Source organism: Budorcas taxicolor, chromosome 5 (genome assembly GCF_023091745.1).
Source record: "Budorcas taxicolor isolate Tak-1 chromosome 5, Takin1.1, whole genome shotgun sequence".
NCBI lineage: Eukaryota > Metazoa > Chordata > Mammalia > Artiodactyla > Bovidae > Budorcas > Budorcas taxicolor.
Window position 1 is genome coordinate 72,657,826 of NC_068914.1, and position 17,332 is coordinate 72,675,157.

At 56.3% G+C, this 17,332-nt stretch overlaps 2 protein-coding genes across 4 annotated transcripts; both read right to left on the reverse strand.

Annotated features, from left to right (window-relative positions):
* Positions 1 to 1,155: 1,155 nt before the first annotated feature.
* On the reverse strand, positions 1,156 to 1,431 carry SMIM41 (small integral membrane protein 41). Its single transcript, XM_052639341.1, has one exon. The coding sequence runs from the start codon at positions 1,429 to 1,431 to the stop codon at positions 1,156 to 1,158; it is 276 nt and encodes a 91-aa protein (XP_052495301.1).
* A 2,334-nt stretch (positions 1,432 to 3,765) lies between these two features.
* Positions 3,766 to 9,559, reverse strand: ATG101 (autophagy related 101). Of its 3 annotated transcripts, none has more exons than XM_052640505.1 (4): positions 9,523 to 9,559; positions 9,101 to 9,227; positions 6,057 to 6,384; positions 3,766 to 4,469 (listed from the first exon to the last, which is right to left on the reverse strand). In XM_052640505.1, the coding sequence occupies exons 3-4, from the start codon at positions 6,306 to 6,308 to the stop codon at positions 4,065 to 4,067; spliced, it is 657 nt and encodes a 218-aa protein (XP_052496465.1). In that variant the 5' UTR covers positions 6,309 to 6,384; positions 9,101 to 9,227; positions 9,523 to 9,559; the 3' UTR covers positions 3,766 to 4,064. The 3 variants fall into 3 exon arrangements, with proteins under 3 accessions (XP_052496465.1, XP_052496464.1, XP_052496463.1); XM_052640504.1 differs by lacking the exon at positions 9,523 to 9,559 and adding an exon at positions 8,155 to 8,301 and having other exon boundaries at positions 9,101 to 9,516; XM_052640503.1 differs by lacking the exon at positions 9,523 to 9,559 and having other exon boundaries at positions 9,101 to 9,516.
* Between the last annotated feature and the right edge of the window lie 7,773 nt (positions 9,560 to 17,332).

Below are 17,332 nucleotides of genomic sequence, written 5' to 3' on the forward strand. Positions count from 1 at the left end.
GGTGAACTGGATACAGTAAAGAGAAGCAGTTCCAGCCCCTCCCCCAGGACACAGCAAAGGGCGGTGGGGAATGTCCCTGCGCCCAGCCCCGCTGCCCTTGGGCCAGGAGCAGTCACACACACCCCTCACTGCCCTGGCCAGGCATCCCTCCAAGGGGGTGGGGGCCGCGTGCCTGAGGTGAGAAGTCCACAGCTCAGCAAGTCCACTGCGGCACAGCTGCCCGGGATTAACACCAAATCCTGGGCTCCTCTGCGGAGGGATCACACGTCGTCGCCTTCACAGCTGCTTAGCTCCACGTTGCCCACTCAGGCCCCTCACCCCCACCAGCCCCTCCTTACACACCCCGCCCTCCCCTCTCAGGGGCCAGCCAGGACCCTGCCTCTGCCTTGGCAGACAGGAGCAGGGCTCTACAGTGGAAGGGGCAAGAGAGATCAGAGGCACCTCCAGTGAACAGCCGCACCCACAAAAACCTCCCAGGAACCCCTAGGTGCGACGCTAAATAGAGAAGGGCAGAGAAGGCTTCCCTCACTGGCCCCTGTGGCTCGGCAGGAGACAGCCTTGGCCTAGAATTACCTTGTCTTTAGGCCACCCAGGCCCTTCCCTCCAGATGGTTCCTGTCCTTGGGGAGAGAAAGGCAGGAGGGCCAGATGGAGCCCCTACAGCTGGGAACCCTCAGCTCCAGCCTCCTGGAGCAACGTGCTTCTGAGGTCTCGCGGCTGTTAGGAACCTTGTCACCTACCCCCACAAGCACACCCCAAAGCTGCTTGCTCTGGGCCACGTGCATTCCCCCCAACCTGAGGGGGAGGGGCAGCACACCTCTCCATCCCCCAGGGTCATCCAGGCCCCTGGTTCTGCCCTAAAACTCAACCCACACCCCCATCCCTGCCTCAAGAGGGAGGCCACAGTGAGGAATCGTACTCGAATCTCCTCTGGGGGGAAAGGCTTCCGGAAGGAGAGGAGGGGAGAAAGAAGAAGCCGGGGGCCTGGGATGGCTGCATCTCTGTCACCTGTGAGCACTCTCACCCGTGCGAGCGCACCAGCATCGGGCAGGGCTCCCCGCTGCAGACGTCGGGCGCTGGGGGACGGCTCCCTCCAAGTCTGGCATGGAGTCCACGGATCGCCGGGAGGCCGCGACCCCCGAACGCAGCCGGGCGCCTAGGAGTCGTCGTCATCGACGCTGGCGCCGCCGGGCTCGCCCTCCCGGGACGAGCGCAGCTCTCGGGCCAGCAGCGCCGTTAAGCCCTGGGCGCGGAGCAGGAGGCCGGCGCCCAGGAAGAGGACCCCGCACAGCACGAGCAGCGACAGCACGCCCAGCACCGCCGCCTGCACGGCGCGCGGCCCCTCGGGGGGCTCCGGGGGCACCCCCGACTGGTTGCAGCAGGAGCTCTGCCAGGCGCCCCGGGCTGTGTCGCCCGCCTGCGAGCTGTTCATGCTTCGGCGCCGGCTGCCCAGATGCGCTGAGGACCGCCAGACGTGCGGGAGCCCAAGGCCGGCGGGTGGGCGGCGGCTGCCTCGGGGAGGGGCCCAAGGGGCGGATCCCAGGCGCCGTGCACCCCCACCCCTGGGGCCGAGCGAGGAGGCTCTTTCTAGACAAAGGACTGGTAGCTACCGCCCAGAATCCCGGGGGCCGGTGTACTTCTCAGCCCAAAGGCCCACACGCCCATTCATGTGAACCGGCCCATGCACCCAACCAAAGCCAGGAGTCCGGTCCCCAGGGCTCTCCCTCCCGCTTAGAAAAGGTCAGGAGACAGCTCTCTCTCAGAACCCTTAAGCCATTCTAGACCACATTACAGGTGCTGGCCACGGTGCTGCCCCCACTGAGCAAGACACAGGACAAGCAAGGGCCATCCCTGCTCCTAGGCTTTCTGTCCCTGGGCCAAAGTTAAATGCTGCTTGGGCTTCCCTGGTGGCTCAGTGGAAAAGAATCTGTCTGCCAGTGAAGGAGATGTGGGTTTGATCCCTGGGTCAGAAGATCCCCTGGAGAAGGAACTGGCTACCCACTCCAATATTCTTGCCTGGGAAATCCCATGGACAGAGGAACGTGGCGGGTTACAGTCCCTGGGGTCACAAGAGTCAGATACAATTTAGCTACTAAAAACAACCAATGACCTAGGTGCCACTGGGACAGAAGGCAAATGAGCAGTGTCTAGAACCTTAGTGATGCATAGCCTTCATCAACCCTTTGGGAGCCTCCTGGGTCTGGCTAAGCAGGCCAGCACCCCTCTGGTCCTAGGTGTGATGGAGGGGAGGAGGAATTTAAGGCCTGCCCCATTCCTCTGCTCAGGTCTGAGGTCAAGGAGAGTTATAGATCAAGGGGAAAGATCTGAGCCACCAGGGCTCCTGTCCTGACCTTGAATAAACCAGTCCCCTAGCCCTGGGAAGTCACAGTGCCAAAGGGGATAGAGATGCTATTGAACTGCCCACTAAAGGGAGCCTGCTGCCAACTGGGTGTGCCACAGCCAAGCCAGGGTGAGTCTGGAGCAGAGCCTGGCTGCAGAAAAGCATGAAGTCTGAGGAAGCTGGGATGGAGGAAAGACACTCCTGCCCAGGTCTCCTGAGAACTCCTGTAACAACCCTGAGCTCTGTTTAAAACAAAGTCACTGTTAGTAAACAGCTGAGTCAGCCAACTCCTCAGAGGAAATGAGCTGGTCTAAGGAGAAAAAGGACCCCCAGACTGCAGCAAGCCAGGTAGGATCACATCTCATTAAGGACTTGCTGACAATGGGCCTTCCCCATCTCCAAATCCCTGAGAACCTCCTGAGTTCTCCGATTCACCAGTGCCCCAGAGGCCAAGGGTATGACATCACAAAACTCCTCATGAAATAACACATGGCCAAAAAGCAGCCTGAAATGAGAAAAATGTGCAAACACTTCCTGGCCATCCTGGCACCTATCTCCTCCAGGACCATGGACAAGACCCCCAGAGCCTGGCCATTTCTCCTTTAGCATTGCTGCTTGCTTACACACTGTTCACTTAGTTTGGTTAGAGCTTGCCCCTGGGTAACAAAAAGCATTGTAAAATATGGAAGAATAAATCAATGAAAAGCACACTGATCTTGACAATGTTTGCCTAGAAATGGATGTGAGATACCAAGTGAAACTGTTAGTTGCTCTGTCATGTCTGACTCTTTGTGACCCCATGGACTGTAGCCCACCAGGCTCCTCTGTCCATGGACTTCTCCAGGCAAGAATGCTGGAGTGGGTTGCCTTCCTTCTCCAGGGGATCTTCCCAACCCAGGGATCAAACCCAGGTCTCCTGCATTGCAGGCAGATTTTTTACTGTCTGAACCACCATAGAAGCCCATGTCAGCCCAAACCAGAAGTGTCACCGGACACCAGTCTCAAGGTGGGCAATCTCTCTCCAGAGGGAGAAGACACCAAGTCAAATGAGCTTTCTGTCAAGTGGGGGGCCTGTGTGTGCTCTATTGATAAGAGGAGATATTCTTTGGGGTCATCTGATAATATAAAAGGCAGGTCAAGGTCATAGCTTCCTTAGGAAGGGAGGAGAAATAGCACAGCCATTTCCAAAAGCAGCAGATCCTGATCTGTGTCATCATTTAGGGGACTGACCGTGGTCACACCTGCTTATGTGAATGTCTAACAAAGTACAAGATCGATGAGCTTTAATCTATCTTCAATCCCATCATGCACCCCCATGTTGGAATAATGCCCTCTACACACTCGTGTGTTCCTCGAAGTTCCGCCAGAAAGCGTTAAAATGTTTCAGGGCAGAACACCAGTCAAGGGAGAGACAGCTCAACCCAAACTCACATTCTCAGCTTTATTCACCATCCTAGTGATGGCTGCTCTGTACAGTGCAGGAAAGGGGAACCCCGCCCCCCGAAACCAGGAGTATGGAGAGACAGTGCAGGCCAGACTTGACCGTCAGTGAAGGTGACAAGGACGACCAAGGACTGGCAACCACACTATGAGGAAGCCAGGGAGGCCCCTCCAAGTCTCATCGAGGACCCGGAGCGGGTTCCAGAGCCCCAAGGGCCTAACAGTATGATCTCCAGAAGCCAAGGTCCATAAGCCATCAAGGAGCACCGAGGCCCTGGAGAGACCTAGAGGGCCAGGGTGTCTTTGATGAGCCTGCGCATGGTGGTGGTGACGGAGGAGCCCAGGGCATCAGTGATCTGGAAGGAAATCTTATAGAGGTAGGGCTGCACGTCCCGCAAGCCCGTGTCAAACACGTTGTCCACCTCTGACTGCGTGGGCATCTTGGGCAGGTACTCGTGCCGGTTCATCACCTCCACGATGTTGATGACCTTCTCGCAGAGCTTCTCCCCCACCTTCTCTCGGCAGATCTGCCGCTCCTGCTCCGTGGCCAGGGCCACCACGTGCACCTTGACCGTCCACACTTCCCAGGGGATGCACTCGTCGGAGAACGGCCAGCGAGACTTCTTCTTCTGGTAGAACTCCAGGGACATCTGCCCCAGCCCGTCGCCCCCGGAGTTGCGCAGAGCATCCTGGGGAAGGAGGAGCAAGGGTGAGCAGGCCAAGGCCTCCACTGGGTTCTCACCTGCAAGAGCCAGCTTCCTACGCCCCAGAGAATCGCTCTCTCTATCAGACCTCCAGGGAGGGCAGGGAACGAGACCCAGAGAGTACAGGATTTGTGTAAAGTGACACAGATGGTTCCTCTTAAGCAGAATCCTTCATTCCCTCGAAGACAACCTAAACTCACAGTTTCTCAAGAAAAGCCCAGCGATCCTTGAATAGAGAGACAGAAGCCAAGGGACAGAGTGGGCTGGGAGGGGAAGGACAGGCCACATCTAGAGCTTCTCCCTCTTCTCCTCGGAGAAGCAAATGGGGCCACCTGGTCTAATAAATCTTCCCGTCCCCCCATGGGGTGCGATGGCCCACACTCTTCCTCCCAGTGGAGACCCCAAAGCACCCGTCTACCTTTCTCTCTGAGTTAGGGTCAACCCAAAGGTAAGGATGCCTCCCTCAACTCCTTAACAGCCCATCAGGAAGTAAGTCTCTCCTTTATTGACAAACCAAGCTCCCATTCCCTCTGCTGACAGTAACAACAGCTACCGCTTCTACAGTGTCTCCCGTGTGACGGCTCTCCAGCACTTGACATATTTGACTCACTTAATCCTCGTGATGCATACACCCTATGAGATGGGTACAGCTTTTGTTCCAAATCTACATATAGTGAAACTGCAGTCCAGAGGAGCACAGTCACTTGCCCAAGATCACACATTTGTGGGTGGTAGAGCTGGCTCGACTCCATGCCCTTAAGAGTCCACTGTTTCATGTGCTTCTCATAAGCATCTGGAGGACAGGAGTCTGAACACCTCTGCCTCCCCTGAAGGGGGACTGGGAAACTCATGAACGTGCCCCTTCTAGGCTTGGAGCGATGGGAGGGTGGGGAGTACCTTGTGGCTGGTAGAGTTATGAGGATCACACATCTACAGAATGGAAGCCAGACAGACAACCCTCCTCCTCCGATCTTAGGAAGGGCACCTTACGAGAAATTTCCTTGGTTACTTTAAATTTTAAAAATATGCACTCACTGAAAGAGTGAAACACTGCAACCCTGAATGAAGACAGAATTAAAAATCACACCTCCATTCCCGCTCCGAGATGACCAATGTGAGCAGCCTGGCGTGTCCCTTTCACCCTTCTCCTGGCCCCTACAGGCCCACACAGACACCTGCCACACCGCCCACAGGACCCTTCTATGGGACAGCCACTGCCTGAGCCCAGCAGCCCTCCCTCTCAGAGAATCTCGTATGAGAAAGGCCCGAATGTGGAAGCAGAAGCAGAGAGGTGTCAGTAGAGAGGAGGTCAAGAGTGCAGAGGCGATGATCAGCCCAGGGGCCCTGGCCATCAGTGCTCCAGGGGCTTCCTGCCCTCCTTGCTGGTACTTTTACAAGGCCCCCTCATCTACCCGCCTACCAAGCACTCCTCACCCAGAGGAGCTCTGAACACGCCTGTTCCTGAAAACCTGCAAGAACCTGATAGGCCCACCTAGGAAGGGCGAGCTGGTCCAGCAGCAAGGAGGTGACGACACTCAGCAGCCACCTGCCGCCCACCGCACCCCACCTTACCCTGAATTCCCCGACGACCTTGCGCAGAGCGCGGTCCAGCTCCTCTGAGGAGACACGCACGTAGGTGAAGTCGATGAAGTCGCAGTCCACATCCTGGGTGCCCACGGTGCCGATGGAGTAGGTGCCCTCCTTCTTGTAGTGGAACTTGCCGGTGCTGCGGTGCAGGAGCACCGTGTGCAGCACGGCCAGCACAGCCTCCTCCACCTGCCGCCCCTCGACCGACACCTCCAGCACCTCCGATCGGCAGTTCATCTTGCAGTCGGTGGCCCACGCTGACGGCAGGGGCCAGAGGAGAGACGGCGGAGCTTCACCCCACCCAGGGGCCGCCCTGCCAAAGGAGCCAGGTCAGAATGAGGACACATTCTGCCTGATCGGCGTGTCACCTGCTCACATCCTTCCAGGCCCAGCCCTGTCCCCTGCCATCGCGGCCCTTCTCTGCTGGCAGAGGGCCGCAGACTCTTGGGATGGGAGATGGGGAGAGCCTCACAGCTACCAGTCCAAACACCCAGCTCCGGCCTGAATTCCGTGACGGTACCCAGGGTGGTTTACAGTACATGCTCACTGTGAACCCCTGCCAGCCCCATCCCTTGCGAAGCTGCCAGGATGGAGGACATACAGGCAGGTAAACTTCACCAGAGGAGTGAGACGCCATGATGGGAGTGAGAAGAAAAGGAAGACTGGAATCTGACCTCCCGGGACCCTGAATGACCAGGCATCCGGACTCTGTCCCGAGGGCGGTGGAGAGTCCACGCATCTCTGTCCAACACTGAATCTGCGCATCAGAAAGTTAACTCCAGCCGACAGATGAAGAACGGCTCGTCACTCTTTGAGGGGTCACAGACTGCTCTGAGAAGTCAGTGAAAGCTAAGAAGACTGAACTTGAAACCTGACTGACACAGACACACCAAATCTCACATACTCCGAGGTAAAAACTTGCCAATTTAAGGGACTCTCCCGGTGGTCCAGTGGCTAAGACTGTGTGCCCCCAATGCAGGGGGCCCGGGTTCGATCCCTGGTCAAGGAACTAGATCTCACAGGCCCCAGCAAAGATTGAAGAGCCTGCGTGCCACAACCAAGAACCGGTGCAGCCAAGTAAATAAATATCAAAAAAAAAAAAAAAAAAAGCTCGTCAGTTTAAGGCAGAAAGGGTTGGGCAAGGAGTCCAGTTAGAGGCCACCACTGTCGTGCCATTTCCAGCCAGTGCAGTGGGATGTGGCAGAGTGATGGCAGACTGTGGCGCTTCCACATCCAATGGCCCAGGGTCCGAATCCCAGGTTTTGACCTTAAGCCAATCACTCAGTCTCTGAGCCTACTTTCTTATCTGTAAATATGGAATAAAATGACACGTGTAAACACAGCAGGCTGGTGGTTAAGAGCAGGGACTCTAAAGCCAGACTGCCTGGGTTGGAACCCCAGCTCTCTCATCAGCTCACTGTGTGATCAGGGCATGTTGCCTCACCCCTAAGTGCCTCAAGTTCCCCAATCCATAAAAAAGGGATATTCACAATGGCTACCTTGAAGGTGTCCTCTCCAGAGTAGGGTGAGCTGGCATCTGTAAAGCACGTGAAGCAGTTCCTGGCAAGCACTAAGCACTCAGCACGAGCTGCTCTAATTACTACGTTGTTATTGCTAAGAGATGACAAAAGGCTACGGCAGGACTGGAGGAGCGAGTGGGAAGGGAAGGTCAGACGTGAGAACCAGAACTTCACCAGTGACTGTGTATGAGCTGGGAAGGAGAGGGGACCGCCAAATTTCTTAGCTGAGAAGGTTCAGCTTACACACCTCCCCTGACAGGGAATTCACCACCTCTCCCAGCAGGTCATTTCAGTCTTTTCAAAGTTCTACCCAGAGACTCCCTCTATGGAAGGCCTTTGTCTCTCAGTGCTTTAAACTGCTAATCTTAATTGTGATATCAAGAGTCACACACAGAGTAAGTCCCACCCCTTCCCCACAAAGGAGCCTTTCAGATATTCAAAGGCAACTCTGCCATCACCCCCTTACTCCTTCTACAGGTTAAAGGTCTCCAGTCCCCAGAAACATTCCAGCTTCACATCACATCTTAATTCCTGAGGGGCAGGCAACTCTCTTCAAAGCTTACTGGTTTGTCTCTTTGCGCCTGAAGTCAGGGAGACAGTCCACAGACCACTCGGAGATCAAGCTGGCTCTGCCTCTCACTGGCGGTCAGCCCAAGACTACCCGTATCATCAGTTATCTTTTCACAGGTGTTAATCTTGTCTGGTCTCTCCTGAAAAAGTGAAGTCGCTCAGTCTTGTCAGACTCTTTGCGACCCCCATGGGCTGTAGCCTACCAGGCTCCTCCGTCCCTGGGATTCTCCAGGCAGGAATACTGGAGTGGGTTGCCATTTCCTTCTCCAACCCAACCCAGAGATCAAACCTAGGTCTCCCGTATTGCAGGCAGACGCTCTACCATCTGAGCCACATCTCTCCTACTAGTAGACAATTCCTTAATGGCAGGGACTGTATCCTATTATCAGTGGAATCTCAGTATACCTGGTTCCCAGTACACAGCAACTGCTCAATTCATCCTGAAAGGATTACTGGACTGATTTATCCTATATATACTCTTAGGATGAGCAGGGCTTCTTGCTCATTTCTGCCCTCTAGTCTAACTCCATCCAGCAGTTTCCCATCTGAAAACTCCCAGCTCTGGTCCAACTCTCTTTCCTTCCACAAACCCCCTCTGGTATCCCCCACAAGCCGTCAAACAGGCCATCCCTCTTCTCACTTTTGCCCCCAGTCCAGGTTCTTCCCTCATTCTCAGTGCTATTCAAGATTCCACTTCTTCAGGAAGTCAACACGAACCAACCCCAGCCTCCTTCCCAGTGCGGCCACCTTTGCTCTGTGATGGGCTTGTCTGCTCTCTCACCCTCGACCCCCCCGTGAGCAGGGGACTTTGCCAGGGCAGTGCCTGGGAAGTCTCATCCCTTCGGGGCCCCAAGGCCCAGGTCTGCAGAGTACCGGGGCAGACGCTGACTGATGCCTCCACTGAGTCAGCCCGGAGCCCAGGGTTTCCCCCAGCCTCACCTTACACGGAGAGGCTGGCACGCGGGTCACTCAGGCTGGATCTTGCCCTTTCTCCTCCTCACGCACAGGTACGCCCTCCGCAGGTACACCGAAACCTCCCCGCGCGCCACGAGCCGCAAGAGACAGGCTGAACGCAAAAACACAAAGTTATTCGGCTCCGCATCGAGAGACCCTGTCGGACGCAGGAATGACTTCCCGGCCGGGTTAAGTTTCTCCCGCCGCCAGTGCCGGCGAACCTCCACGGTCCAGGGACGCGGGAGGAGCGGAGCCCGGCGCCCAGCCTGGCCAGGCCCGGGAGTTCGAGGCGCGCCCGCGTTCGCACAGAACAAGGGCCACTCGGCTACAACTGTCTCCCACCTCCCAGAATCCCCGTCTGGGACCCGCGGGGCAAGAAACGGCCCTCCAGGAGGAGACCCGATCACCTCGGCAAGAGGCGGTGCCGGCGCCGGAAGACCTGGCCCGCCCCTGCGAGCCCGGCCGGTCCCACCTGCTCCATCGGCCTCCGGCGGGGGCGCGAGCACGGCTGGCCGAGCCGTGACACCAGGGCAGCTGCCCGGACCGCTCTACCTCCACACCAGCGAACAAAGACAACCCCATGGAGCTCTACACTTTGAAGGTTGCTTTCTTCTGCATTATTTCTCGGATTTTAAGATTTGATGGTAAGAAGTATCCCCCTCGTTTGGACGAGTCCATTTAACCCCACCACGGAGGATGTTGTTGTGTGAATAACTCACTTCCGCCATAGAGATGAGAGGGAAGGAGGGACCAGACGAGCTCTGTGCTGCCTCTCTAGGCGGAGAGGAGTCATCGGCAGAGAGCCACCCCTGGGACCGAGACGTGGTCCCCAACTCTGGTCTCAGAGGACTGGAAGAAGTACCGGTCCCCTAAGATGAGGGACATGGCATTTGGAGAGGTGCCCTGGAGATGAGCTCAGGCCAGTGTTCTGAGTGGGAAAACTAAGTTGGTTCAATGTGCATGATGGAAGATATCAGGCAAAGAGGGCTTAACCTTACTCGGTTATCTTCAGGAGCATTTCTTGGTGCTCTGCCATGACCGGTCTGGTGACTGTTCTTGCTTGTAATTCTGCCATTGCCTCTGTATGGGCCTCTTGATGTTATTCATCCTTTCTGATTTCCTCCTTTATAAATGGGGCCTGGGGAAGGAGAAAGTAGCCGGCCTGACAGGCCAACACCCTCCTCTAGAGCCTGGACTTAACCGGAAGGGAATCAGGATGAGCTACTGCGAGGGGAGGATCTGTGAGAAGGCAAAGGAGGGAGAACCAGGGCGGTTAGCACCAGCCCTGGGGAGGGGGAGGAAAAAGAGCCGAGGGACTTCTCTGGGGGTCCGCTCTTCTGCGGCAGGGGACGCTGATTCGATCCCTGGTCAGGGAACTAAGATCCCCTATGCTGTGCGGAACGGCCAGGAAAATAGAAAAATAGCCTAACTTCCACCGACTGCCGAAGAGTGAGGGGAATGACTGAAGGCACTCTGTGCCCTGACACACTCATCTCAGGAGCTTTCACTGCCACAGTCCTGACAGCACCCTCATCAGAATTACCTGTCACTGAGCTTTACAAGGCACCATACTAGCACTTCACATGCACTAGTGTGTTAATTTCTCCAACTGCCTGGGAAATTAAGTACAATTTCTCCCCAGTTTACAGATAAAGAAACTGAGGCTCAGTGATACAGAGTGACAAGCTGTGACGGCATATTTTATGCGTCAACTTGACTGTGCCACAGAGTGCCCAGACATCTGCTCAAATATTATTCTGAGTGTGTCCATGAGGGTGTTTCTGGAAGAAAAAGATTTGAATCACAGACTTAGTGTGGCTTCCCTGGCGGCTCCGTGGTAAAGAATCTGTCTGCCAATGCAGGAGATGCAAGAGGCATGGGTTCAATTCCTGGGTCGAGAAGATCCCCCCTAGAGAAGGAAATGACAACCCACTCCAGGATTCTTGCCTGGGAAATCCCATGGACAGAGGAGCCCAGCAGACTATAATCCATGGGGTCACAGAAGAGTTGGACACAACTTAGGGACTAAACAACAACAAAGCAGATTACCTTCCCTACGGAGGGTAATAGTAATAGTGTTAGCAGCTCAGTCATGTCTGACTCTTCGCAACCCCATGGACTGTAGCCCGCCAGGCTCCTCTGTTGGTGGAATTCTCCAGGCAAGAATACTGGTTGCCATACAAGGTTGCCATTTCCTTCTCCAGGGAATCTTCCTGACCCAGGGATCGAACCTGGGTTTCCTACACTGCAGGCAGATTCTTTACCGTCTAAGCCACCACGGAAGACTCTATGTGCGGGTGGGCCGCAACCAGTCAGTTGAAGGCCTGAATAGAATAAAGGGTTCTCACCCTCCCTGATCACTTTCAAGTTGGGACATCAGTTTGTTTTTTTTCCCTACCTTCAGATTTGAACCAAACTATCAGCTCCTCCTGGACCTCGAGCCTGCCAACATTTGGAATCACACCATCAGCTCTCCTGGATCTCCAGCTTGCTGACTGCAAATCTTGGGACCTGTCAGCATCCATAATCACATGAGCCAATTCCTCATAATAAATCTCTTTCTATATATACACATTCTATTGGTTCTGTTTCTCTGGAGAATCCTGACTAATACATTTGCCAAGGCCGCACAGCTAGTCTGTCCTAATTCTGCCAGTCTTTTTTTTTTTTTTAATCTTTTTATCTTTTAGCTATGTCACACAGCATGTGGGATCTTAGTTCCCAACCAGGGATTGAACTCGTGGCCCCCGCCCTGGAAGGGTGGAGTCCTAACTGCTGGACCACCAGAGAAGCCCGCTGCCAGTCTTTTTTCCCACTCTCCTCCCTGCACACTCACGCGTCCGTCCCTGGAGCCTTTCCTGCCTGAGGATGAGGTTGAGACGTCTCACCTCTCCTGTCTCAGGCCCAGATCCTGACCAGTCCTTGCCTCCTCATACTTCCCTGAATCCTTAAAGGGCCATTCTCACAGTAACTCTGACCCTGAGTCCTACACCCATCTGGGCGGTCCTGTCAGGAACATGGCGGGGGGGCGGGTCTCAGCCCCTCAAAATGAGGCTGTGTGGAATGAATTCTCCCATCCTCCGCCAGCACTCCTGCTGACCCAGATGGAATCATGCAATCATGCTGCACCTGTGAAACTGTCCCCATGCCAGGCCCATGTCCTACCTACCAAGGGGGACAAGTGGCCATCCTGGCCCTCTGAGAAGGCCTCGGAGTCTCACAGAGGAGATGGACCAGGAGTTGCACCTGGGTGGGAAAACACAGCAAAGGGTATGAAAAAATGACAGCAGGTTCTGCAGGGGCCAGAGGGGGCCAGGATGGAAGCCACTGCTGTAATCCCAGAAAGATGCCTGTGGCCTGGAATAGAAAGTGACACAGTCAGAGTGAAAAGGAGTCCCAGGCCCTGCTCTCAGCAAGCTGGGAGGTGACGGCACCAGCAGAAAACCGGGATGACAGCAACCTGAGAAGATGGACAAGAAGCGGGGTTGGCAATCGCGGGAAGAAGTGGGGCCACACAGAATTATGCTGGGGAGGCTTCCTGAAGAAAGAGAAAGAAAGGAGCTAGAGGGAGAGGTCTCAGCGAGGGTGGAAACTGAGCATTCTGAGGCAGGACGGGCCAGCACAGGGGGAGCTGACTTCTCAGTCAGAGTCACGGCCAGCCAGGCAGACAGGCAACTGGTGAAGGCCCTCTGAGGCACGTCTGCGGCAAAAGCTTGCAGAGGGACCTTGAAGGCCAACCCAAGACCTTGGGAGTAGGCAGCTGGCTTCGCAAGGCGACTGTGGCCTCAGATGGCCCCACCCCATCCCAGTGCACCCAGGGGAGAGCTAAGCCCTGAAGCCACCCCCAGCCGCTCCAGAGCTGACCCCCGTGCGTCACAGGGAGTGACTCAAGCCTCAGCAGCAACAATGAGTGGGACTGACGTCAGGCTGGGGGCTCTTGACAGTGGCCAGCTTGGCTGGGCAGCCGGCACCCTGCCTCCCGACCCTCTAGTCCGAGCCAGGATGCGGGGGCGATGAGGACCAGCTGTCTGCTTCTGACATCTGCCCCCCGGGATCCTGGGCAGGGGCTACTCCACTTCCCACTCTTTCTGGGCTGTCACTCCCAGCACCCCCCCCCACCCCCCGCTGGCCCTCCCTTCAAGGCGGAGGAAATGGCTGGGCGGACGAGAGAGTGACAGAGAGCGTGAGAAAGAGGGGCCTCCCAGCCCAGCCTCGTCAGGAGCCTCAAGACCTGGGCAGGGCAGGAGGTGGCACTGGCTGCCCTTTGCCCCGGGATGCGTAGGGCTCTGGCCTTTGGTGCTGGGGAAGGCTGGTGTGTCTCTGTCTCCTAGAAGATCTTTATCTCTCTGGCCAGCTGGGGTGGGGCTTTGTTTCTGTGTCTGTCCCCCAAAGGGAAGGGGTCAAGCTATCCTTCCTGCAAGGTCTGTGCCTCTGTTCCTCTGGGAGGTGTGTGCATGACTGTTGTTCTTTGGGGCAGAGGATTCTGTGAGACTACCCGTGCAAGAAAAGAGGCCTGTTTACCCACCCTTCGTAAGGGAGTGTCTCCACCTACTCCTGGGGGTGGGGGGGGGGGCTGCTTTTCTCTCCCAGGTTTCCCGTCGGGCGGGGTTACCTCTGTATCTGTCCTCATGGTACCCCAGTTACCTGGGATAGGTCCAGGTCTTCCGCTTGGGCAACCCTGATGCTAGACTCCCTGGATGGGGGCCCTGTTGCTCTGATGTGCCTGGATGAGGGCAGCAACAGTCAGCACCCGCCCGCCCAGCTCGCAGCTGGGCACTGCTCCCTGCTAACGCAGCATGTACCCAGAAGAGCCCCCCCGCACTCCCCTCCCCGGCCCAGCTGCCACCCCCAGCCCTCCCAGCCGTGCCGGCATGATTTATGATCCTGAGCCAGCACCTGGGTAAGACCTTGAGGAGACCTCAAGTGGCCACCCCCCCTGGCCTGGCAGGGTCAGGGCCCAGCAGGAAGCAAAGGGGAGCAGGGGTGGTGGGCAGGATGGCTGGAACACGGGCCTAGGGTTGGGGGGCAGGAAGCAGATGCCAAGGCCCCAGGGCTCTCAGGCAGCTCTGAGTCCAGCTGGGGACCCTGAAATGTGCCCCCTACCCTCAGAATGTTCCCAGCTGTGTGGCGAAGGAGATACTAAGGGGGTGGAGAGGGGTTTCCTCAGTCTTGTGCTCCTTCTTGCCCTTCCCACAGTAGACTAGAAGTTTCCAAGTCCCACTGGGAACCCTAGGCCTTACCCAACAGCCCCCAGCCTGGGACCAGGGCAGGGCCTGGAGCAGGGAGGAGCAGAGGTTCGGGGCTCTAGGTAACACAGAGCAGCTGCTGGCTGAGCTTTAGGGCTGTAAGACCGGGCCTGGACAGGGCCGCAAGCAGATGGACAGAGGCTCATCCCTTCGGCCTCATGTTATGAGAAGGCCCAGCAGCCCTGGGGTCACTGCTAACGTCAGGGGCTTGGTGAGGCTGCGGCTCATCTAGATTTAAGCTAAAACACCCTGGGAATCCCCAGGCCCAGCTCTTACCTGAGGCAACCCACCACTGCCCTCAACCAGAACAGGCCCAACAGGGCTCCTCACAGCCATGGAAGGACATCACTAGACCTGCGGACTGTCCCCAGCTGCCTACCTCTGAGAAATTCTCATACGCTTCTCTCCGCAGCCACAGGGCCAGCTACCATCCAGCCTGGCGCACTGGACATTCAGAGCAACCGTGAGGTACCGTACAGCTCAAGTACCAGGTGGCTGCCTATGAGGGTCAGAAGCTTCTGCGCCTCCTTGAGGCCGACCCTCGTCACCTCCCTCCATAACCACAGCAACTTCTTCCATCCCAGGCCCTAGTGAAGGGCCGTCAGCCCCTACTCACTCAGACCTTAGACCTCAGAGCCAGAGCCCCTTCACTGTGGCACCTCCGGACTGGGGGCCTCTGGGCACGGGGCCCAGCGTGGGTGAGGCGGGGGACAGAGGGAGGCAGGCTTCCTGGGTCCCCTGTGAGGACAAACAGAAAGCTTTGAGGCCTCGGAAAATCCTGCCTGGGATTCCAGGCCCTGCCGGCGTCACTGCCTTTTGACTATTGTCCCCGACGGAAATGACCCAGCCCCCAGGCTGCAGGGACAGAGCAGCCATTGTAAGGCCCCACCAGGCTCAATGCCCCCTTGTTCGTCCTCCCAGCCCCTAGCAAGACTCGGAGGCCAGTTCTTCCAGTTGCTAGTTGGAAAGAAAGGGCCTGCCTTCAGGCACCAGGCCTTGGGTGGGGCAGGGCGGGGCTGGAGAAATCAGCACACACCCCCCACCCTATACCCCTATCATCCAAGTCCTGGAAAGAAGCCACTGTCCATGGTGTTTCTTCAACTTACAAGGCCCTGTACAGAGAGACCTAGTGATTAAGTACAGTAGTTAGACCCACCCAGCTCAGCCACTTAGAAGTCAAGTGACCTTGGGAAAGTCATTTCCTTTTCTCTGAAATGAATTCTCCTCTTTGGCAAAAACAATAGCTATTATGTATTGGTGCTTGCTACATGGCAGGCACTGCTGGAAACAACTTTGTATACATTCACCTTGTAATCATTATAGCAACTTTGTGAAATAGATACAACTATTTTCCCCACTTATAGATACTCAAGCTGAAGCTCCAATCCTTTGACCACCAGATGTGAAAAGCCAACTCATTGGGAAAGACCTTGATGCTGGGAAAGGTTGAAGGCAAAAGGAGAAGGGAGCAGAGGAGATGGTTAGATAGCATAGGCAACTCAATGGACATGAATGTGAGCAAACTCTTGGCAAAGGCAATGGCACCCCACTCCAGTACTCTTGCCTGGAAAATCCCGTGGACGGAGGAGCCTGGTGGGCTGCAGTCCATGGGGTCGCTAAGAGTCGGACACGACTGAGCGACTTCACTTTCACTTTTCACTTTCATGCATCGGAGAAGGAAATGGCAACCACTCCAGTGTTCTTCCCTGAAGAATCCCAGGGATGGGGGAGCCTGGTGGGCTGCTGTCTGTGGGGTCGAACAGAGTCGGATACCACTGAAGCGACATAGCAGCAGCAGCAGCAGCTGGGAGATAGGAGGAGCCTGGAGTGCTGCAGTCCAGGAGGTCACCAAGGGTCAGACACAAACTAGCGACTGAACAACAACATAGATGAAAACACCGAGGCGAAGAAAGGTGAAGTGACTTGCCCCAAATTCCACAGCTAGGAAAAGACTTTTAAAAAGCCAGGTAGTCGGGTTCTGGAGTCCTTGCTCTCTTCACTCTCCTCGGTTGCAGGCTTTCCTCATAGCGCGGTGTCGAGGACTAGAAATAGCAAATATATGAACTCAGTGGATGATGAAGCAGGTGTGGTAGCTGCTGTCCTCACCATGGTGCCTAGATATCGGTAGGGACCAAAATTCTCCACTGCCCTGCCTGCTTTCTGACTCTGGGAAGAAACTTCTCAAGCACCTTTGCCTTCCCCGGGGCCCTGCCATGTGCTCTACATCTGTCTGTGCCAAAGGGTGACCCAAAGGGAGAGAGACTCAATCCAGCTACAGCTGGTGGGAGATTTCCCAGCAAGCTCTGCTCCTAACCAGAGTACTGCCACCAGACTCACCTCCACACGGAAGAGACAGGAAACCAAGGCTCAGCGAGGGAGTGGGGCTTCTCAGAAAGCAGCATGGAGTTGGAGGCAGGGCTGAGAAACGAAGCAGATCTCCTGACCACCCCACCCCATACCCCTGTCTCACCAGGTGCTAGGGCTGTGGCAACTCAGGGGCTCTGGCAGGGCTGCCAGGAACATGTGCTTGGATGTTCACACACTGTGGGGGGTGGCGGCCATCATGTACAGGGCCCAGGACTCCCCAGCCTACCCCAACGTGGACCCTTCAAAACACCTGGGGCTTAGCCATCATCCCAAAACCTGAGTGAGGGCAGGTGGTGGGGGACTCTCTGGGGAACCTGTAGGCGGGGGCTGGAGCACCAGGGAAGGCCCTTGATTCTGTTCTACTGCGAAGCAGAGCCCTATTTTGTTGAGCTTCCATCAGGCAGGGGCTGCCCTCATCCAGCCAGTTCCTAGGGGCTGTGGGGGTGGAGGTTCAGGGGTCCTGGGTCAAGGGTCCTCCTGCACAAAGCGCAGGGTAGGGGGCCGGGCCCTGCGTGGCAGCCAGCTACCTTGGACTTTGGTATAGGGTCAGTTCTACATTTGTTTCTCCAGAGAGTGGCTCCCAGACCTCCAGCCTCACAGGCAC

What these genes read in the sequence shown, in the direction of transcription:
- SMIM41 (XM_052639341.1), bottom strand. Translation starts at nt 1,431, where the DNA reads ATGAACAGCTCGCAGGCGGGCGACACAGCCCGGGGCGCCTGGCAGAGC.
- ATG101 (XM_052640505.1), bottom strand. Translation starts at nt 6,308, where the DNA reads ATGAACTGCCGATCGGAGGTGCTGGAGGTGTCGGTCGAGGGGCGGCAG. An exon ending in AGGTCGTCGGGGAATTCAGG is followed by an intron (nt 4,470 to 6,056) that starts GTAAGGTGGGGT and finishes CTCCTTCCCCAG; the next exon opens with GATGCTCTGCGCAACTCCGG.